Source organism: Thamnophis sirtalis, unplaced genomic scaffold (assembly GCF_051295495.1).
Source record: "Thamnophis sirtalis isolate CommonGarterSnake01/CBP01778 unplaced genomic scaffold, rThaSir2_p1.2 scaffold_11, whole genome shotgun sequence".
Taxonomy (NCBI): domain Eukaryota; kingdom Metazoa; phylum Chordata; class Lepidosauria; order Squamata; family Natricidae; genus Thamnophis; species Thamnophis sirtalis.
This window is the reverse complement of record NW_028261391.1, coordinates 1,366,253-1,389,094: the sequence shown is the minus strand read 5'-3', so window position 1 is coordinate 1,389,094 and position 22,842 is coordinate 1,366,253. Positions and strand designations below refer to the sequence as shown.

The 22,842-nt window shown below is 47.8% G+C and overlaps 1 protein-coding gene across 1 annotated transcript in view; it reads right to left on the bottom strand.

The window, feature by feature from the left end:
- The window catches only part of P3H2 (prolyl 3-hydroxylase 2), a 71,016-nt gene that overhangs the window by 12,846 nt on the left and 35,328 nt on the right, over window positions 1–22,842 (bottom strand). Inside the window, exons 2-6 of the mRNA XM_087725008.1 lie at window positions 11,099–11,245; window positions 9,580–9,769; window positions 6,095–6,226; window positions 2,908–3,050; window positions 1,431–1,520 (exon numbers count right to left, since the gene is read on the bottom strand). Of these exons, the coding sequence (XP_087581134.1) occupies window positions 1,431–1,520; window positions 2,908–3,050; window positions 6,095–6,226; window positions 9,580–9,769; window positions 11,099–11,176 (633 nt within the window). The 5' untranslated portion in view covers window positions 11,177–11,245. The remainder of the gene's footprint in view (window positions 1–1,430; window positions 1,521–2,907; window positions 3,051–6,094; window positions 6,227–9,579; window positions 9,770–11,098; window positions 11,246–22,842) is intronic.

Sequence of the window (22,842 nt, the reverse complement as noted above, 5' to 3'; positions counted from 1 at the left end):
GGAGGAAGGGAGAGAGGAAGAGGGAGGGAGAGAAAAAAAAGAGAGAAAGAAAGTAGAGAAAGAAAGTAGAGAGGGAGGAAGGGAGAGAGGAAGAGGGAGAGAGAAAGAAAAAAGAGAGAGAAAGTAGAGAAAGAAAGTAGAGAGGGAGGAAGGGAGAGAGGAAGAGGGAGGGAGAGAAAGAAAAAAGAGAGAAAGAAAGTAGAGAAAGAAAGTAGAGAGGGAGGAAGGGAGAGAGGAAGAGGGAGGGAGAGAAAGAAAAAAGAGAGAAAGAAAGTAGAGAAAGAAAGTAGAGGGGGAGGAAGGGAGAGAGGAAGAGGGAGGGAGAGAAAGAAAAAAGAAAGAAAGAGAGAGAGGTAGAGAAAGAAAGTAGAGAGGGAGGAAGGGAGAAAGGAAGAGGGAGAGAGAAAGAAAGAAAAAAGGAGGAAGGAAGAAGAAAGGAAGAAAGGAAAAGGAAAGGAAGGCAGGTAGGTAGGAAGGGAACAAATGAAGGAAGGAAGGAAAAAAGGAAGGAAGGAGGGAAGGGGAAGGGAAAGGAGGAAGGACCCTCCCCACAATGCATCCACCCATCTCCTCCAAAAACGTCTCCCTGCAACTCTATCTCAAGATTCAGCTGTAAAATCCACTCACTGAATTCCCACTAAACCACAAACCCCCCTTAAAGAGGTGCAAATGCTACATTAAACACAACCTGTAATGCTTAAACCATGCGCCACGTCTCATGCAAAGCCCTGGGCTGTGTAACCTCTTGGAGGCAGCCTCTAGCTTGGAAGGAGAAGGGACCCAACCCCATCCTAGCTGAGCTTAGTCTCAGGGCCCAAGTAAGACACACACACACACACACACACACACACACACACACACACACACACACACACACACACACACCAATGAAAGAAGACTCCGAGGCTTGAGCTCCGTTTTATTAGAGAGGTCATCTTGGCACATCTGGGGGAACCCGCATCTGAAAGCTTCCAGGTGTTCCCCACCCAGATGAAAGTCCGAGACCCTGCCCAGCCCCCACTTGCCCATCCCATGGCCCAATCAGGCACCTCCTTGCAGCTTCAGGGCCAAATGACCTTAACTCCCTGAGAAAGAATGTGGTTATGGCTACGTATCGTCCACACTCTGCATAATCCCCCCTCCCACTTTCCCACAGCAGGAAACGTGGCAGGCCTGAAGCCCCCAAAAGGTCAAAGGTGCCCTCACACCTTGACGGTTTCTAAAGGCACCTCTTTACCCAGATGGGCCCCCCAAGTTCCCCAGACAAGAGTTGAAGTCCCCAATCCTAAAGCCCAGACCCCTCCCCTAAGCCCAGATTCAGCTGATCTCCACCGGCACTCGTGGCTGAACAAAATGTCCCTCCTCCAAGCAAGCCTGGGTTTGGCCAGGACTAAGCTATGATTCTTGGCTTCATCTGAGCGCATTCTCACCGGTTCTGTGTACGAGAAGCCCAGGATCTTTGCGCCAGCCTCCAGCAGCTGTGCCTCCAGCCGGTGCCTCCGGAGAAAGGTCACAGCTTCCTGGAAAAAGTATAAAAGAGGGGAACCTGGTTGTGGGCGTTAAGTTGAGGACCCCCTGTATTCACCCCCGTGATCTGTGGGGTCCTTGGCGCCCTCTGAGCTGGGTGGTCTTCTTGCAGACGTTTCAAGGCCCATCTAGATAACAGCATCAGTGCTCAGTATCCCCATTGATGTTCCCTGGTTGGATCATGAAACATCTGTAAAAAGACCACCAAGCTGAGAGAGCACCAAGGACCCCACAGTCCTCCTCCTCCTCCTCCTCCTCCTCCTCCTCCTCCTCCTCCTCCTCCTCCTCCTCCTCCTCCCTCCCAGCACTGATGATGTTCCCTAGTTGGGTCATGAAACGTCTGCAAGAAAACTACCAAGCTCAGAGAGGATCAAAGGCCTCACAATACCCCCCCTCCTCCTTCTCCTGACAACCCCCCCCCCTTCTAGCCCTGATGATGTTCCCTAGTTGGGTCAGAGAGCACCAGGGACCCCACTGTCCTCATCCTCCTCTCTAGACTGGTGGCATTATCTAGTTGGCTCATGAAATGTCTTCAAGAAAACCACCAAGCTCAGAGAGCACCAAGGACCCTGCAGTCCTTTTCCTCCTCCTCCTCCTCCTCCTCCTCCTCCTCCTCCTCCTCCTCCTCCTCCTCCTCCTCCTCCTCCTCCTCCTCCTCCTCCTCCTCCTCCTCCTCCTCCTCCTCCTCCTCCTCCTCCCTCCCAGCACTGATGATGTTCCCTAGTTGGGTCATGAAACGTCTGCAAGAAAACCACCAAACTCAGAGAGCATCAAGAACACCATAGGCTCTTTCTTCTTCTCCTTCTCCTTCTTCCTCCTCCTCCTCCTCCTCTTCTCCTTCTCCTCTTCCTCCTCCCCTCCTCCTCCTCCTCCTCCTCCCTCCCAGCTGTGATGATGTTCCCTAGTTGGCTCATGAAATGTCTTCAAGAAAACCACCAAACTCAGAGAGCATCAAGGACCCCATAGGCCCTTTCTTCTTCTCCTTCTCCTTCTCCTTCTTCCTCCTCCTCCTCTTCTCCTCCTCCTCCTCTTCCTCCTCCCCTCCTCCTCTTCTTCTCCTTCTCCTTCTCCTCCTTCTTCCTCCTCCTCCTCCTCCTCCTCCTCCTCCCTCCCAGCACTGATGATGTTCCCTAGTTGGGTCATGAAATGCCTGCAAGAAAACCACCCAGGACCCCACAGGCCTCCTCCTCCTCCTCCTGGCAACCCCCCCTCTCCTTCCTAGCCCTGATGATGTCCCCCAGTTGGGTGAGAGACCTGACAATTCAACCTTGAACTGCAAAGACCCTCTTCTTTCAGCGCAGCCTCGCTGTAAGCCCTGCAGAAGATGGCTTGTCCCTCACCAAGGCCAAGGATCCTCAAAGTTACGTCCGAGCCGCTTACCTCTCTGGGCTTGACGGCCTCCACATCAAGAGATCCTTCTAAGAGGCTTTTGTAATAATCCTCATTCTCCAGGACATCTTCATCGTCTGGGTGGAAGAGGAGATACGTCCTGGTGCACTCCAAGGCTTGGATGTAATTGCCCACTGTGAGGAGGAGGAGGGGGAAAAACAAACCACCATTCAGGGTTTCTCTTCAATTTGGCTCCATCCTGGCTGGCCAAATCTCAACGGAAGCAAATGAGAGAATAGAATAGAATAGAATAAGAATGAATACAATAGGAAAGGAATAGAATAGAATAAAGAGAATAACAGAGTTAGAAGGGACCTTGGAGGTCTTCTAGTCCAACCCCCTGCCTAGGCAGGACACATTACACCACTTCAGACAAATAGTTATCCAACATCTTACTAAAAATGTCCAGTGTTGGGGCATTCACAACTTCTGGAGGCAAGTTGTTCCACTGATTAATTGTCCTAACTGTCAGGAAATTTCTCCTTAGTTCTAAGTTGCTTCTCTCCTTGATTAGTTTCCACCCATTGCTTCTTGTCCTGCCCTCAGGGACTTTGGAGAATAGATGAATAGAATAACAGAATAACAAGAGTTGGAAGGGACCTTTGAGGTCTTCTAGTCCAACCCTCTGCTCAAGCAGGAGACTACACCATTTCTGACAGATAGCAGATGTCGTAGGCTCTCCTGCCTCCTTCCCTTCCTCTCTTCCTTCTTTCCTTCTTTGATTTCCTTCCTTGCTTCTTTTATTTTTTCCTCCTTCCCTCCTTCCCTCCTTCCCTCTCTCCCTTCTTTCTTTTATATTTTCCTTCCTTCCCTTCCTTCCTTCCTTCCCTCCCTCCCTCCCTCCCTCCCTCTTTCTCAGCATTGACAGACAGCCTAAGGGCAGTGATTTTTTTCCCCCAGCTGGTTTTTGGGCTACCCTTCCCCCCTCCTCCTGCCCCCCCTCCCCCCAGCCTTGGCAAGCAGGACAAAGGGCTTGTTTGCTTAACAACACAACCTTGAGTGTTTCGGATGTTGTGGTCTGCAGCCCCAAGGATATTTCCCCTTGCAAAGAACCCAGTTCCTGCAACAGCCAGAATTACAAGGCCGAACAGCTGTTTTGGAAAACCAGCTGTTTCCAGGACAGTAAACACTGTTTGTGGGACAGTAAGTGAGACCGCCTGACTCTGGGTTGAAGGATCTTGAACCCAGGGCATTCGCTCTTTCCTTGAACCTGAGACAGGAAGTTCTCTATTTACAACCATTATAGCAATAGCAATAGCAGTTAGACTTATATACCGCTTCCTAGGGCTTTCAGCCCTCTCTAAGCGGTTTACAGAGTCAGCATATCACCCCCACAGTCTGGGTCCTCATTTCACCCACCTGGGAAGGATGGAAGGCTGAGTCAACCCTGAGCCAGTAAGATTTGAACCGCCGAACTGCAGATAACAGTCAGCTGAAGTGGCCTGCAGTGCTGCACCCTAACCACTGCGCCACCTCGGCTCTAGTGACTGTTCAAAGTTGGAACCCAGAGAAAAAATGACATGACTGGTTTTCACACTTATGACCGTTGTAGCATCCCTGTGGTCACACGATCAAAATTCAGACACTGGGCAACTGGCATGTACTTGTGATGGTTTCAATGTCCAGGGGTCACGTGATCCCCCTTTTATGACAAGCCAAGTCGATGGGGAAGCCAGATTTGCTTTAAAACCTTCTTACTAACTTCATCTTCCAAGACGCATCCAGGAACTGATGGTTCTGGCCCTTAAGAAGAGGGATGAACTGAAGGATGGAAGGTCTTTTGAGGTCTCCTGGTCCTAAAGACTCCATATGACCTCCAGGTTGGGGGTCACCTGCCTCCAAATCCCTCTTGTCAAGGAATGTGATAACATCTCTAGAAGATGCACCAGGGGCACTAAATGGTCTGATTACTTAAAAAAAAAAGAGTGGATAAATTGATGGATGAAAGGTCTTTTGAGGTCTCCTGGTCCTAAAGACTCCATATGACCTCCAGGTTGGGGGTCACCTACCTCCAAATCCCACTTGCCAAGGAATGTGATAACATCTCTAGGAGATGCACCAGGCCTGATTTCTTTTAAAAAAAGAGTGGGTAAATTGATGGATGAAAGGTCTTTTGAGGTCCCCTGGTCCTAAAGACTCCATATGACCTCCAGGTTGGGGGTCACCTACCTCCAAATCCCTCTTGTCAAGGAATGTGATAACATCTCTAGAAGATGCACCAGGTCTGATTTCTTTAAAAAAAGAGTGGGTAAATTGATGGATGAAAGGTCTTTTGAGGTCTCCTGGTCCTAAAGACTCCATATGACCTCCAGGTTGGGGGTCACCTGCCTCAAAATACCTCTTGTCAAGGAATGTGATAACATCTCTAGAAGATGCACCAGGTCTGATTTCTTTAAAAAAAAGAGTGGGTAAATTGATGGATGAAAGGTCTTTTGAGGTCTCCTGGTCCTAAAGACTCCATATGACCTCCAGGTTGGGGGTCACCTGCCTCAAAATACCTCTTGTCAAGGAATGTGATAACATCTCTAGAAGATGCACCAGGTCCGATTTCTTTAAAAAAAAGAGTGGGTAAATTGATGGATGAAAGGTCTTTTGAGGTCTCCTGGACCTAAAGACTCCATAGGACCTCCAGATTGGGGGTCACCTGCCTCCAAATCCCTCTTGTCAAGGAATGTGATAACATCTCTAGAAGATGCACCAGGTCTGATTTCTTTTTAAAAAAAGAGTGGATAAATTGATGGATGAAAGGTCTTTTGAGGTCTCCTGGTCCTAAAGACTCCATATGACCTCCAGATTGGGGGTCACCTGCCCTCCAAATCCCTCTTGTCAAGGAATGTGATAACATCTCTAGAAGATGCACCAGGTCTGATTTCTTTTTAAAAAAGAGTGGATAAATTGATGGATGAAAGGTCTTTTGAGGTCTCCTGGTCCTAAAGACTCCATATGACCTCCAGATTGGGGGTCACCTGCCCTCCAAATCCCACTTGCCAAGGAATAAATGTCTCCATTCTTAGGTTGTCCTCCAGGAGCAAACACAATACTGGACTACGGTGGGCTTGGCCTGACCCAAGGGACTGTTCTTGTGCTGGTAGACCTGGCATGGTTTAGCTTTTGGGTGACAACACAACTCGGATCTTGCGCAGCCGAGGAGTCCCAGAAGAGCTGCTAGAAGACCCACCTCTGAAGTAGGCAAACTGCAAGAAGTCGTAATGCAAAGGCAGGAAGTTGTCGATGGGCGAGAGTCTCCCGGGCCGCGTGGCGAGTTGCCGCACGCACTCGTGTTGACACAACAGGACCTGCATGCAGTGATCTGCGAGGAAGCAGGAAAGGGAGAAAACACAAGTTTTGCAGCAGGAAAAGCAACCAATTCATTTCGTTGAAGGCAACGAGGTTTCACAGGGGCCCCGCACAGAATTATGCCCTTGGAAGGGACCTTGGAGGTCTTCTAGTCCAACCCCCTGCTCAAGCAGGGGACATTATGGCCGTGCTAAAAGCGAGGGGAGGCCAGGGGGGGGTTCGTCTGCGGGCATGCCACACCCATAACGCTATATGCACGACCCCAACGCACATGCGCGCATGAACAGGGTTCCCCCCCTTTTTGGCGTGCTTTTTTCTCCCTCCCCAGGCCCTGGAGGCTTTATAGGAGCATGGGGAGGGCGAAAACAGCCTCCCCCACCCCCCGGAGGCTTCCCTGAGCGTGAAAAACCAGCCCTATGGGCAAACCAGCGGTTCGGGAACAGGCTTCCGGTTTGCTTGTAAGGGCCGGTTCTAGTCCCCCGGAGCCTTCAGAGGCTTCCCTGGCAGTTTTTCGCGCCTCCGGAGGGCGAAAAATGGCCTCAAAAGAAGGCCGAAGTCAGCTGGCCAGTGCGCGCATGTGAATTGGCCAGCTGACAGGGCAATGTCTCATGTGCAATGACAAATGGCTCTGTGTGCCACCTGTGGCATGCCTCCTGCTTTGCTTGGGGGGCGGGTTGGACTAGATGACCTCCAAGGTCCCTTCCACCTCTCTTATTCTCTATTCAGTGGAACAGAAGTTGCCTTCAGAAGTTGTGAATGCCCCAACACTGGAAGTCTTTAAGAAGATGTTGGATAGCCAATTGTCTGAAGTGGTGTAGGGTTTCCTGCCTAGGCAGGGGGTTGGACTAGAAGACCTCCAAGGCCCCTTCCAACTCTGCTATTGTATTGTATTGTAAGTTGTGGGAGCTTCATCCCTGGAAGCTTTCAAGAAGAGACTGAATGGCCACCTGTCAGAAATGGTGTAGGGTCTCCTGCTAGGGCAGGGGGTTGGACTAGATGACCTACGAGGTCCCTTCCCACTCTTGTTAGTCTGTTAAGTTTACTTTCTTTCTATCCCGGTGACCAAAACTGGATGCCGCATTCCAGGTGTGAGACCTCCTTGCATGGGAAACCATAAACCCACATCGGAACCAACAATTTGGGAAACTCCCGCGGCAGCTTTGGAAAGGAGGCGGCTTCTGGCATCTATCGGGGAGGGGGGCGTGGAGGCTGTTTCCTCCCCCAGGGCGCCTCTGCCAGCACATTTCGACCTGTTACACAACCGCCAGGCACTAGGAAGCCGCAGCCCCCAGGGAATTGTCTCCGCTTGGTGGTGCAAGGGATGAGACACGCTCGCTCCCCTTCCCACTCGGGAGTCAGAGAGCACAGGAGTCAGAAGGTCCTTGATTTATGACCAAATTGGGGCTGCAATTTCCATTGCAAGCAAAATGATTGTTCAGTGAATCACACCCAGCTTCACACCCACTTTCTATCTATGATTAAGTGATTAATCACGCCGTGCGAATCCTAATTTCCACTTTGATTTCGCTGGTTGGAAACTGGGGGGGAAGTTTGCATAGGGCGATCACGTGACACACACTCCCCCCAAGATATGGCAACTGTCGTAAATAGTGGCCACCGGCCAAGGCTGAGAAAGTAAGTCCAGGTAGTCCTCGACTTACGACCACAATTGAGCTCAAAATCCCAGTGGCTAAGCGAGACAGCGGTTAAGTGAGTTTTGCCCCATTTGACGGCCTTTCTTGCCAACGTTGTTAAGCGAATCACTGCAGTCGTTAAGTTAGCCACACGGCTGTTAAGTGAATCTGGCTCCTCCACTGAGTTTGCTTGTCAGGAGGTCACAAAAAGGGGTCAGGTGAACCGTCACAAATTTGAGTCAGTTGCCAAACACCTGAATGTAAATCACCCGGCCATGGTCGGGGGTGCGCCGATGCGGCCATAGTCATAAGTCTGAAAAGTGGTCAAAAGTCACTTTTTGGAGCGCTGTTGTAACTTCGGTCACTAAATGGGACTGTTGTAAGCCCAGGACCTACCTTTAAAGAGGAGTAACAAAATCAAAGAGTTGGAAGGGACCTTAGACATCTTCGAGTCCAGGGGAATCAAACTCATGGCTGGATGCCTCACATGCTGCCCCCGCCCCGTTTAGCAAAGGGGGGAGAAGTCCCAATATGTCACATGACAAGGCTGTGATGACATGAGTTTGACACCCCTGTCTAATCCCACCCCCTGCTCAGCCAGGAGCCCCTGCACCACTCCAGACAAATGGTTGTCCAACATCTTCTTAAAAACTTCAAGTGTTGGGGCATTTATAACGTCTGGAGGCAAGTTGTTCCACTGGCTAATTGTTCTCAATGTCAGGAAATTCCTCCATAGTTGCAGACTTGATCTCCCTCTAACAAGGTTCCTTCCTTCCTTCTTTCCTTCCTTCCTTCCTTTTCCTCCCTCCCTCCCTCCCTTCTTCCCACAATCACAGTTTTAGGAGGTCTTCTAGTTCAACCCCCTTCCTTCCTTCCTTCCTTCCTTCCTTCCTTCCTTCCTTTCCTTCCTTCCTTCCTTTTCCTCCCTCCCTTCTTCCCACAATCACAGTTTTTAGGAGGTCTTCTAGTTCAACCCCCTTCCTAGACAGGAAACCCTACACCACTTCAGACAAATGGCTCTCCAACATCTTCTTAAAGACTTCCAGTGTTGGAGCATTCACAACTTCTGGAGGCAACTTCTGTTCCACTGATTAATGTTCTCACTGTCAGGAAATTCCTCCATAGTTGCAGACTTGATCTCCCTCTAACAAGGTTCCTTCCTTCCTTCTTTCCTTCTTTCCTTCTTTCCTTCTTTCCTTCCTTCCTTCCTTCCTTCCCTTCCTTCCTTCCTTCCTTCCTTTTCCTCCCTCCCTTCTTCCCACAATCATAGTTTTTAGGAGGTCTTCTAGTTCAACCCCCTTCCTAGACAGGAAACCCTACACCACTTCAGACAAATGGCTCTCCAACATCTTCTTAAAGCCTTCCAGTGTTGGGGCATTCACAACTTCTGGAGGCAACTTCTGTTCCACTGATTAATTGTTCTGTCAGGAAATTCCTCCTCAGTTCTAAGTTGCTTCTCTCCTTGGTTAGTTTCCACCCATTGTTTCTTACTTTGTCCTCTGGTGCTTTGGAGAATAGCTTGACTCCCTCTTCTTTGTGGCAGCCCCTGAGATATTGGAAGATGCTATCATGTCTCCCTGGTCCTTCTTTTCATTCAACTAGACATTCTCTCAATTCCTGCAACCGTTCTTCCTATGTTTTAGTCCCCAGACCCTCAAGGGAACGGGAGAGAAGCCCCCTTGGACCAGCCCGGGGGGGGGGGGGCACCTTCTCCTTCTGCAGGTGGGCTCACCTGCAATGGCCTCATAGAGAACGGCCTTGTAATCCAGGTATTCGTAGTCCTCAAACTTCTGAGGACCTTCGCACAAGATCCGGCACTCGGAGTCAGCAGCTTCATAATCCTTCAGGGCCTGTTCCAGGAGGCCAATGGCCACATCGTATTCCTCTCGGTCGTAATGCCGGATTCCGGAGAGATAATTCTCCTGGAAGGGACAAGAAGACCCCCTGAGGCCAAGGCTGAGGAGGAAACACCTGCCTGACTACCTTCACTGAGCAGGGGCTGGGCTTCATGACCTCAAGGAGCCCCTTCCAACATGGGGACTCTGCGCAGACGTGAGGGAAAACATCGTAGCCGTACAGTTGGTCCCTGACTTACAACCACAGCTGGGACCAGAATTTCCACTGCAAAACCAGGAGGTTGTTGAGTGAGTCGCACCCAATGTTATCATCTTCTTTGCCACGGTTGTTAAGCGAATTGCTGCATTTGTTAAGGGACGCATGCCGTCGTTAAGCGAATCCGGCTTCCCCCGATTGACTTTGTTTGTTAGCTTGTTGGCTGGGAAGGTGAGTAATGGCGATCACTGTGCGACTGTCATAAGTACGAGATGGTGGCTGAAATCCATGTGACCATGAGCCTACTGCATTGGTCATAAGTGCGAGGATCATTCTTCCCTCTCTGACAGCTTCCTTCCTTCCTTCTTTCCTTCCTTCCTCCCCTTTTCTTTCTCTCTCTTTCTTCCTTTCTTCTTTTCTCACTTCCTTTCCTTCCTTTCTTTTTCTTTTCCTTTTCTCCTTCCTCCCTCCCACTTCTTTTTTCTCTCTTCCTTTCTTCTTTTATCACTTTCTTCCTTTCTTTTTCTGTCTTTTTCTCCTTCCTTCCTCCCACTTTCTTTTTTCTCTCTTCCTTTCTTCTTTCTCACTTTCTTCCTTTCTTTTTTCTTTCTCTTTTTCTCCTTCCTCCCTCCCACTTTCTTTTCTCTCTCTTTTTTCTCCTTCCTTCCTCCCACTCTCTTTTTTCTCTCTTCCTTTCTTCTTTTATCACTTTCTTCCTTTCTTTTTCTCTCTCTTTTTCTCCTTCCTCCCTCTCACTTTCTTTTCTCTCTCTCTCTTTTTCTCCTTCCTTCCTCCCACTTTCTTTTTTCTCTCTTCCTTTCTTCTTTTATCACTTTCTTCCTTTCTTTTTTTCTCTTTTTCTCCTTCCTCCCTCCCACTTTCTTTTCTCTCTCTCTTTTTCTCCCTCCTTCCTCCCACTTTCTTTTTTCTCTCTTCCTTTCTTCTTTTCTCACTTTCTTCCTTTCTTTTTTCTTTCTCTTTTTCTCCTTCCTCCCTCCCACTTTCTTTTTTCTCTCTTCCTTCTTTTCTCACTTCCTTCCTTTCTTTTTTCCTTTTCTCCTTCCTCCCTCCCATTTTCTTTCTTTCTTTCTCTCTTTCTTTCTTTCTTTCTTTCTTTCTTTTTCTTCTCTATTTCTTCTTTTCTTCCCTCCCTCCCCCTCCCCCTCACACAGAGAGACACACCCCCCCACCCCGCTTACCATGTGTGGCTGAGCCTCCAGGTCCACCAGCTCCACCTTCCCGGAGAGGCTCTTGTAATTGTCCAAGTCCTGCTGCATCTCCAAGTGTTCTGGGTTGGCTGCGAAGAAGGTGTGGGCCGCATTGGCTGCCTTCTCCAACTCATTCAGCTGGGGGGGGAGAGAGGAAGGAAAGTGGGGGGGGAGAGATACTTAAATACCCACAATCCTTTTTTTTAAAAAAAAAGCATAATCAAACAGCCCCAAATGCCACAAAGGAATCCAGGAAGGACTTGACCTCCAAGGAGAGAACAGAGATACACAAAGAGAAGATTCTTGGGCCATTCAAAGACATGAAGAACATCCATGTCAGAAGGGACAGAGAGGGCCCCCCCCACACACCAGTTGCCTCGTGGCTCAAGGCAAAGAAGGAGGCTCAGGTCCCAAGGGGGCTTTTCCCCCCTACCCCAAGAGGCAACTGGTTTTTCTTTGAAGACGTTTCTCTTCTCATCCAAGAAGCTTCTTCACTGGAGGAAAGATTGATACTCCTTGCAGACAGCTGGTCATTTGCGTCCTTTTAGAAGGTCGTTGAGGCCACTTGGAGGTTTTATCTGTGTCCTCAGGACACAGTGTCATCCTTTTAGCTATACAATTTGGGATGAAGACCCTTTGAATGGTGGATTTCCAGAGGGGGGGGAAAAATGGCAGGCTACAGGAATCATTTGCAGCACTCAGGTGACCCTGAGGACACAGGTAAAACTCCAAGTGGCCTCAATGACCCTCTAAAACAGTGTTTCTCAACCAACTTGAAGATGTCCGGACTTCAACTCCCAGAATTCCCAGCCAGCGAATGCTGGCTGGGGAATTCTGGGAGTTGAAGTCCGGACATCTTCAAGTTGCCAAGGTTGAGAAACACTGTTCTAAAAGGATGCAAATGACCAGCTTTGTCTGCAAGGAATATAAAATCCTTCCATTTCCCCACCCTCCAGTCAGAGCTGAAGAAACTCTTTGGAGGAGAAACGAAACGTCTTCAAAGAAAAAACAGAAAGTCCAGTTGCCTTTTGAAAAAAAAGAAAAGCACTTTGGGACAATCCTGACTTGGATGACGGAGAATCTCCATAGACAAAGAGGCTCAGGGCTCTGCATCAACAGAGGGAGAGAATTGAGATCACACAAACTGTGAGTACCAATTTATAAATGCCTTAGTAAGAACACAACTGGAATTCTGCATCTGGTTTTGGTTGCCATGAGATTAAAAAAGATGTGGAGACTCTAGAAAGAGTGCAGAGAAGAGCAATGAAGGTGATTAGGGGACTTGAGGATAAAACATACGAAGAACGGTTGCAGGAACTGGGGATGTCTAGTTTAATGAAAAGAGGGACTAAGGGAGACAGGATAGCAGTCTTCCAATATCTCAGGGGTTGCCCCAAAGAAGAGGGAGTCAAGCTATTCTCCAAGGCACCTGAGGGCAGAACAAGAAGCAATGGGTGGAAACTAATCCAGGAGAGAAGCAACTTAGAACTGAGGAGGAATTTCCTGACAGTGAGAACAATTAATCCGTGGAACAGAAGTTGCCTCCAGAAGTTGTGGATGCCCCAACACTGGAAGTCTTTAAGAAGATGCTGGATAGCCATTTGTCTGAAACAGTATAGGGTTTCCTGCCTAAGCAGGGGGTTGGACTAGAAGACCTTCAAAGTCTTTTTCAACTCTGTTATTCTCTTAAGAACGATCCAACCTAGAAGTAAGGAGAAATTTTCTTGCAGCGAGAACAATTAACCAGTGGAACGACTTGCCTCCAGAAGTTGTGGGAGCTTCATCACTGGAGGCTTTTAAGAAGAGACTGGACGGCCATCTGCCTGAAATGTTATGGGACCTCCTGCTTCTGCAGGGGATTAGACTATAAGACCTCCAAGGTCCCTTCCAACTCTGTTATTCTGTTAAGTAGTAAAATGTGTTTACTCAAAAAGTTTCTGGTCAACCATCCCAAGATTTAATTGGCCACAATCCTCCAGCATCTGTTTTCATAGTGGAACCTGGTCTGTATCTTTGAAGGACTTCCAAAAGCCCACAACTTCCTTCAAAGAAGAGAGGCCAAGGTCTTGTATAAAGCTTTCAAAGATCCCCAGGGGATTGCTCAGGAATTGGAAGGCAAGTTCATTATCTGCTAAATTAATCAAAGCATCTTTGGACGTATCACAGGCCTTCATCTAGAAGCCTTTCCCAACGGTAGCAGTTTGAAGATGTACAGAGTCCAAAAAGAGGAGAAGGAGAGGAGGGGGTAGAAGTAGCATTGGTGGCGAAGGAGGAGAAAGAGAAGAGGTGGTGGTGGAAGGAAGAAGAGAAGGAGGAAGAGAAGGATACGAAGGAGAAAGGGTGGTGGTGGTGGAAGAGGATGGAGGAAATGAAGCAAGAGGAGGAGGAGGAGAAGAGGAGGAGAGGAAGCAATGGTAGTGGTCATGGAGGAGGAGGAAGAGGAGGAGGGAGAAGAGTAAGAAAGAGAAAAAGCAATGGTGATGGGAGAGGAGGAAATGAAGAAAGAGGAGATGAAGAACAAGAGGAAGTGGAAGTAGTAATAGTGGTGAAGAAGGAGGAGAAGATGTGCTGGCGATGGTGGTAGAGAAAAAGAAGAGAGGGAGAAGGAGAGATAAAGAAACAGATGAACAGATTAACAGTTGGAAGGGGACCTTGCAGGTCATCTAGTCCAACCCCTTGCCCAAGTAGGAGACCCTACATCTGCCTCTACCTAGGATCGAAGGAGAAGGATGAAGAGAAGGTAGAAGAGGAGGAGGAGGAGGAGGAGGAGGAGGAGGAGGACTGTGGGGTCCTTGCTGCTCTCTGAGCTCAGTTGTTTTCTTGCAGACATTTCATCCTCCAACTAGGTAACATCATCAGTGCTAGAAGGGAGAGGGGTGTGTGGAGAGGAGGAGGAGGAGGAGAACTTGGCCTCCTGCATGTCCTGGAATGTACAAGGTGGGGCACGCCTTGGCATGGGCCCACTGTTTCCTCCCCTGGCAGTTCTTGCTATGACTTGCTCCTTGGCACAACATGGGGAGGGCGGCTGTGCCCATGAAGGAGACAATCTGCAGCTGAAATGCTCCCGGGCACCTCCGTGGTTGCCAAGCCCTTAGCAGGAAAGATGGAAGGAAAAGAGACTCATTCTATGCCCTTCCTCGCCCCCCTTCCTGTCTGAAGAGGATTAGATTGCCAATCCTGGGCAGGAGCTCAAGAAAGAAAAATCAAGTGGTCAGGGAGATAATTTTGGGGAGATGTTTGATTGACCCAGTAAGGAATTGGAGAAGAGGGAGACCAAATCCATTTAGGAGACGTCTCATAAGGCAAAACTCACCGGGGTGCTTCCCCCAAACTCTCACCCCACCCTTGTTGATCCTAGTGCCAAGGGGTGAAGTCACCACACTTCAAACAAGGGTGCTGAGGGCGTGATGGGTCGAACTGTGCCAAGGGCCTGGCATGAAGCAGCCTTTTAAACTTGGGAATCTGGGAGGGCTGATTCCCCCAAAACAGCTGCCCTATCTGAGATGGAGGGATGTGGCTGTAAATCAGAGTTTTTCAATCTCAAGGACTTTAAGACAGGTGGACGTTGAGTCCCAGAAACCTCCTGTTAACAGCGTGGAGGGGGGGGGGATTGAATTCTGGGAGTTGAAGTCCACCCATCGTGAAGTTGCTGGGATTAAGAAACATGGCTCAGAATAATAGCCACAGAGATGAAAAAGATGTGGAGACTCTAGAAAGAGTGAGCAGAGAAGAGCAAGAAAGAGGATTAGGGGGACTGGAGGCTAAAACATAGGAAGAACAGTTGCAGGAACTGGGGATGTCTAGTTTAATAGAAAGAAGGACTAAGGGAGACATGATAGCATCTTCTAATATCTCAGGGGTTGCCCCAAAGAAGAGGGAGTCAAGCTATTCTCCAAGGCACCTGAGGGCAGGACAAGAAGCAATGGGTGGAAACTAATCAAAGAGAGAAGCAACTTAGAACTGAGGAGAAATTTCCTGACAGATGTGGAGACTCTAGAAAGAGTGCAGAGAAGAGCAGGAAAGAGGATTAGGGGACTGTAGGCTCAAACATATGAAGAATGGTTGCAGGAATTGAGAGAATGTCTAGTTTAATGAAAAGAAGGACTAGGGGAGACATGATAGCATCTTCCAATATCTCAGGGGTTGCCACAAAGAAGAGGGGAGTCAAACTCTTCTCCAAGGCACCTGAAGGCAGGACAAGAAGCAATGGGTGGAAACTAACCAAGGAGAGAAGCAACTTAGAACTGAGGAGGAATTTCCTGACAGATGTGGAGACTCTGGAAAGAGTGAGCAGAGAAGAGCAAGAAAGAGGATTAGGGGACTGGAGACTAAAACATAGGAAGAACGGTTGCAGGAACTGGGTATGTCTTGTTTAATGAAAAGAAGGACCAGGGGAGACACGATAGCATCTTCCAAAATCTCAGAGGCTGCCCCAAAGAAGAGGGAGTCAAGCTATTCCCCAAGGCACCTGAGGCAGGACAAGAAGCAATGGGTGGAAACTAACCAAGGAGAGAAGCAACTTAGGAGGAATTTCCTAAATTTCCACTGATTAAGATTTAATTTTAATCAGTGGAACACCTTGCCTCATCAGAGGTTGTGGGTGCTCATCACTGCAGGCTTTTAAAGAAGAGATTGGTCAACCATCTGTCTGAAGTGGAATAGGGTTTTTCCTGGCCGAGCAGTGGGTTGGACTAGAAGACCTCCAAGGTCCCTTCCAACTCGGATATTTCTGCTATTCAGTTCTATGACTCAGTTGAGATAAAACGTCCTTCCTTTTCCAGGAAGAATAATGCAGTTTTCAACATTAAGACAACAACGTTTTTTTTTTTAAGTGTCAGATTGGAAGGATATTGTTAAGCCCCTTGAAAGATGGAGCAGCTACACCTTCTGTTAGGAATTCCCCCCTTACTTCTAGGTTGCTTCTGAGTTTCCATTCATTGCTTCTTGTCTGGCCTTCTGGTGCTCTGGAAGATAGTGGGAGCTCTCTCTAAATAACCGAAGAGAGAGAGGATCTATTCTTCTCCTTTCCCTCCCCTGGGTTCAAGTTTCCATCTTGCCAAGAGGTCAACGAGGAGTTCCAAGTCACATCATCCTTGAACCCTGCCCTGGAAATTGGCTGCTGGACAGTTGGCGGAGGATGAGGCGGAGGGGGAGGTAGCTCAGCGTCCTGGCTGAGCGGATGCCTCCAAAAATAGCCACAGTCCTCATCCACCCCCTCCCCAAAAGCCCCCGAGGTCCAGGCCGGCTTCCGTTAGTCCTTCCAATCAAGAGGAATTGTCTCCACCGGCTGTCTCCAGAATCTGCTCCTTCCAAAAGGCATCATCGCCTTCCTCCCATCGGTCAGGCCGGCTGTGGTCCACCCAGTGTCCAAAGGGCAGCCCAAGCCTTTGGCCAAGCTGAGAGAGAGAGATGGATGATTATGTAGGTAGGTAGATGATAAATAGATAGAGATAGATATAAGATAGATGGTAGGTAGGTAGGTAAGTAGATAGAGAGAGAGAGATGGATGGATGATTAAGTAGGTAGGTATGTACGTAGATGATAGGTAGGTAGGTAGGTAGGTAGGTAGGTAGGTAGGTAGATAGATAGATAGATAGATAGATAGATAGATAGATAGATACATACATAGATACATAGATACATAGATACATAGATACATAGATAGATACATAGATAGATACATAGATAGATAGAATGAGAGAGAGAAGAGAGAGAGATATGGTAGGTAGGTAGGTAGGTAGGTAGATAGATAGATACATAGATACATAGATACATAGATACATAGATACATAGATACATAGATACATAGATAGATAGATGAGAGAGAGGAAGAGAGAGAGATACGGTAGGTAGGTAGGTAGGTAGGTAGGTAGGTAGGTAGGTAGGTAGGTAGACAGACAGACAGACAGACAGACAGACAAACAAACAAACAGACAGATAGAAGATCCTGCTTGGTGCAAACACCAGAATCTGCATGGCACTATGAGAAGGAAGGAAGGAAGGAAGGAAGGAAGGAAGGAAGGAAGGAAGAAAGAAAGAAAGAAAGAAAGAAAGAAAGAAAGAAAGAAAGAAAGAAAGAAAGAAAGAAAGAAAGAAAGAACTGGCTTGTGGCTGGAGCAGGACCGCAGTGCTCCGAAAGGTCAGGGAGGCGAGGCTGTTGACATGCCTGGATTCCCTCCCAGCCGTCCTGTAGAACAAATTTCAGTTGTGACATCCAGAGTCAAGAGGCAGCTTCCTGGCCCCTCTAAACACCACTTCCCCAGTTTGTCCGAAGATTGATGAGGTGTGAGCCTCTTGCAGAACACATAAAACACTGAAAACTTTTTTGTTTCTTTAATCTTACTCTCTTAGTGTTCCCAGTTAACCCCCCCCTGACACTGTGGAAGCCTCTGACGACATTGGAATGATAAGCGAGAAAAAGCTCTGAGATGACTCGAGTGATAGGAATGTACAGGATGTTTGTCCAGCAAAATACCTTTTAGAAGTTGTGGGTTTAATTTCTTCTCGACCTGCAGAGCTGGGAAGCAAATCCCTGGGTTTTAATGCATTTTACTTCAGCAACAAGGAAGCTGTCAACTAACACTGGTTAAAGAAATGTTTCTCAGCCTGGACAGCTTGAAGATGGATGGACTTCAACTCCCAGAATGCCCCCAGCCAGCTGTGCTTCTTCATTTCAATATCTATTCTATTCTATTCTATTCTATTCTATTTGTTTTATTCTATTCTATTCTATTCTATTCCAGTCCACTCCAGTCCATTCCTATTCCTATTCTATTCTTCAATATCTATTCTATTCTATTTTAGTCTAGTCCAGTCCATTTCATTCCACTCCATTCCTATTCCTATTCTATTCTTCATTTCAATATCTATTCTATTCTATTCTATTCTATTCCATTCTATTCGTTTTATTCCATTCCATTCCTATTCCTATTCCTATTCCAATTCTATTCCTATTCCATTCTTCAATATCTATTCTATTCTATTTTAGTCTAGTCCAGTCCATTCCATTCCACTCCATTCCTATTCCTATTCTATTCTTCATTTCAATATCTATTCTATTCTATTCTATTTGTTTTATTTCTATTCCTATTCCTATTCCCTATTCCTATTCCATTCCATTCTATTCTCGATGTATACAATACAAAGGGGGGAAAAACATGGAAAACTAACAAAAGAACGGGAGAAAAAGAAGGAATATAATGTAACGGGGGGAAAATAAAAGAAAAAGGCACCGACTTCCAACTCCCTTTAGCACATTAGATGGAAGGTGACAACATTACAGCCACAACTTTTTGCTTTTACACAGCCCCGTGTGTACCAGCCATTTCTATAACACTGAGCCTTTACAAAAAACAGAATCGAAGTTTCATTCTCCCCCCCCCCCCCCCATTGCAAACACAAAATCCAGAAGCAATTTCAGAATAGAGACAAAATGAAACATAATCTCCTATTTGGATAAAAGAATTACTTTCAACCCTTCATTTCGTGAGCATCCCAATATACAAATGGCGCTGGGGAAAAAAGGGTCTTATAACCCCTTTTTTTTCACACTGACGACCGTTGCAGCATCTTAATGATCACATGATCAAAATTTGGATGCTGGGCAGCTGACTCATAGTTATGACGGTCAGAGTGTCCCAGGATCACACGATCCCCTTTTTGTGGCCTTCTGACAAGCAAAATCAATGGGGAAGCAACGGGGGGGGGGAGGGGGGTTGCTGCTGGCGTTACTACCAGTTTGCTTCATAGTCGTTTCGTTTGCGCATGCCACGCATTGTTTGCGCATGCACAGTTCCCTGTAAATTATAAAAGGACTAAAAAACATGCCAGCAAACGGAAGAGGCCACCAGGAAACCGGTTCGGGGCGTGGCCAGCCTGCCTTCCCTACCAGTTTGGTGACCGAGTCCCAATTTCCACCACCGGTTCACCCAAATCGGTGCGAGCCGAGGTGGCGCAGTGGTTAGGGTGCAGTACTGCAGGCCACTTCAGCTGACTGCTATCTGCAGTTCGGCGGTTCAAATCTCACCGGCTCAAGGTTGACTCAGCCTTCCATCCTTCCGAGGTGGGTGAAGTGAGGACCCGGATTGTTGTTGGGGGCGATATGCCGACTCTGTAAACCGCTTAGAGAGGGCGAAGCGCTATATAAGTCTAACTGCTATTGCTATATTGCTATTGCTAACCCACCTCTAAGTAGCAGGATTCGCCTAACAACCGTGCCACTGATATAACAACTGTAGCGATTCATTTAATAACTGTGACAAAAAAAGGCTGTGAGACGGAGCAAATTCACTGAACCATCATGTGACTCATTTAACGACCCATTCACCTTAAGGACAGCAAGAAAGCCATGAAACGATATAAAAATTCACAACAACTGGCTTGTTTAGTAACAAAAATATGCAGTCCATTGCGGTGATGAGTCAAGAGACGGCTTGTATTCTTGGGGAAGTTTACCCCTTAGTAGTAAATACCTTAGGGCAACAGCTGATTGAATGCAATTTCAGAGCTGAAGGAATTCACCAGCCTAAGGTTTATGCAAATGCAAATTATTTCCCTCCCCCCCCCCAAAAAATAAAAACCCATTGCAATTTTATTCCAAAGATAAGTTCTTTCAAGTAGTTTTCTGACGCAGTTTTTTTTCCCAGGGGAAACCCTGCTCAACACACAATGGCCTTTTTGTGACGAATCTGTCTCAAATGGCAAGAATTGGGGGTCAGGGGGAGGGGATTTTACTCCGACGTAAGGAACTCCCACCGTCTCAAGGGGAATTCAAAGCGAACTGTTTTTCAACTCAGCTCCCCGTCAGAGACAAAGTTTGGGGGGGGAGGAGAAGGGGAATTGGCCTGAAATATCCTTTAACGAAGCAGTGCAGATTCTGTGCGAAAGTTCTCCGTACATCTGGTCTGTGTCACCCTGGGCAGGAAATGTTGGCGGACTCGTGCATTGGCTGAAAAAAACCCCCGTTTATTTCCTTAATAAAACAATTAAACATGTAAACAGGCTTGTCAGGGCTGAAACCTCACTGCTGTGGCTTCTACTCCCCCCCCCCACACCCCCCAAAACAGAGACACACAATGCTGGGTGGAAATAAGGATGACTATTTATGATGGGAGGAATTTCTTAGCTAGGAAGCGGATCTTGCAAAGTGGATCTTTACGCCATCACTGGTGGTTTCCCACCAGAGATCAAGGAATCAGAATAAAGCTGGAAGTGACCTCGGAGGTCTTCTAGTCCAACCCCCTGCTCAAGCAGGAGACTCTGTACCATATCAAACAAGTGGGCCTCCAGCCTCTTCTCCAAAACCTCCAGTGATGGAGCACCCACAAAAGTTCAGGTGGCAACTTCTGTTCCACTGGCTAATTGTTCTCGAGGTCAGGAAATTTCTCCTCAATTCTAGCTCGTCTCTTAATTAGTTTCCATCCGTTGCTTCTGGTGCTTTGTAGAATAAGTTGACCTCCCTCTTCTTTGGGGCAACCCCTCAAATAGCAATAGCAATAGCAGTGAGACTTATATACCGCTTCATAGGGCTTTCAGCCCTCTCTAAGCGGTTACAGAGTCAGCATATCGCCCCCACAGTTTGGGTCCTCATTTCACCCACCTCGGAAGGATGGAAGGCTGAGTCGACCTTGAGCCGGTGAGATTAGAACGCCGAACTGCAGATAGCAGTCAGCTGAAGTGGCCTGCAGTACTGCACCCTAACCACTGCAGCCACCTCGGAATCCTGGAATCCTGCTATCATGTCCCCCCCCTAGTCCTTCTTTTCCCTAGTCAGACCCAAATCCTGTAACCGTTCTTTTTCTGCCCGAGCAGGGGGCTGGACTAGAAGACCTCTAAGGTACCTTCCATTATTCTCCGAATAATGACCCAACCGGTTCAAAAAAACAGAGGTTGGGCTCTCACGTCTGGTCTGCTGGCATCTTGCTAAGGTGATGATCCCCAACCAGAGGCCATTGCTACCACCTTAAAAGGGAAAAGATTGTGCTAGGGAACATTTTCCTGCTTCACGATCCCCAGGAAAGGACTCCGTGGTAGGACCCTCCTACTACATTGTACGGTTTGGGTAAAGATTGATTTAATTGATTGATTGATTTATTACATTTATATACCACCCTTTTCCCTGAAGGGGACTCAAAGAGGCAGTTCAGTGCTGAAAAAGTAGGATTTTACACTTAGGCAGGAAAAACGAAATGCACAGGGACAGTACAGGTGGTACCTTGCTCAATAGTAGTAACTGTGAAAGGGATTTTGGAGTCCTAGTGGACAACCGTTTAAATAGGAGCCAGATGTGGGCAGCAGCTGCCAAAAAAGCCAACACAGTTCTAGGCTGCATCAACAGAAGGAGAGAATCAAGATCACGGGAAGGGTTGATACCACTTTATAAGGCCTTGGGAAGGCCAACTTGGAATACGGCATTCAGTTTTGGTCGCCACGGTGTAGAAAAGATGCTGAGACTCCAGAAAGAGTGCAGAGAAGAGCAAGAAAGAGGATGTGGGGACTGGAGACTAAAAGATATAATGAATGATTGATTGAACTAGATCTGTCTAGAGTATCACAGAGATGGGGATGCCATGATGGCATCTTCCAGTACTTGAAGGGCAAGTATATAAAAAGGAAGCAAACCGTTTTCCATCAAGCACTGATGTAACCTAGTTGGTCATGAAACGTCTATAAAAAAGAAGCTCAGAGAGCACCAAGCCTTGAACTAGCAATATCCTTCCCATCGCTCTCTCACACCCCTCTCCCTTCTAGCATTGATGGTGTCATCTAGCTGGGTAATGAAACATCTGTAAAAAAAAAACTGTGAAGCTCAGAGAGCTCCAAGGACCCTACAGTTTTCCTCCTCCTCCTCCTCCTCTTCCCTGCAAACCCCTCTCCCTCCTAGCACTGATGATGTTCCCTAGTTGGGTCGTGAAACATCTGCAAGAAAACCACCAAGCTCAGGGATCACCAAGGACCACCACAGTTCAACCCTGAGCTACAAATATTCTCCTCCTCCTTCTACTCACAACTCCCCCTCCTTTCTAGGACTGATGATGTTCCCTAGTTGGGTCATGAAACGTCTGCAAGAAAACCACCAAACTCAGAGAGCATCAAGGACCCTGCAGTCCTTTTCCTCCTCCTCCTCCTCCTCCTCCTCCTCCTCCTCCTCCTCCTCCTCCTCCCTCTCCTCCTCCTCCTCCTCCTCCTCATTTCTAGCACTGATGATGTTCCCTAGTTGGGTCATGAAACTGCAAGAAAACCACCAAACTCAGAGAGCATCAAGGACCCCTACCGTCTCCTCCTCCTCCTCCTCTTCTTCCTCCTCCTCCTCTTCCTCTTCCTCTTCCTCCTCCTCCTCCTCCCTTCCAGCACTGATGATGTTCCCTAGGTTGGGTCATGAAACGTCTGTAAGAAAACCACCAAGCTCAGAGAGCATCAACGACCCCACAATCCTCTTCCTCTGCCAGCAATTGCCCCCCCCCCCCTTTCTGGCATGGATGATTTCATCTTGTTGGGTCATGAAAGAAAACAGCTCATCTCCGAGAGTCCCAAGGAGCCGCACAGATTACAATCAGCCCTTTGCTGCTGGCTTGCTCCGTTTCCCCAAAGAACGTCCCGGCCCACATTCTCTCCACCTACAATTCTGATTTCCACCAGGCCTCTCCGTGGCACATTTACGTAAGGAGAACGTGGAAAGAATTGCAAGCTCCAGGTGCTGCTTTTTATCTCCTCCCAGCAGCCTGATTGATTCGGAA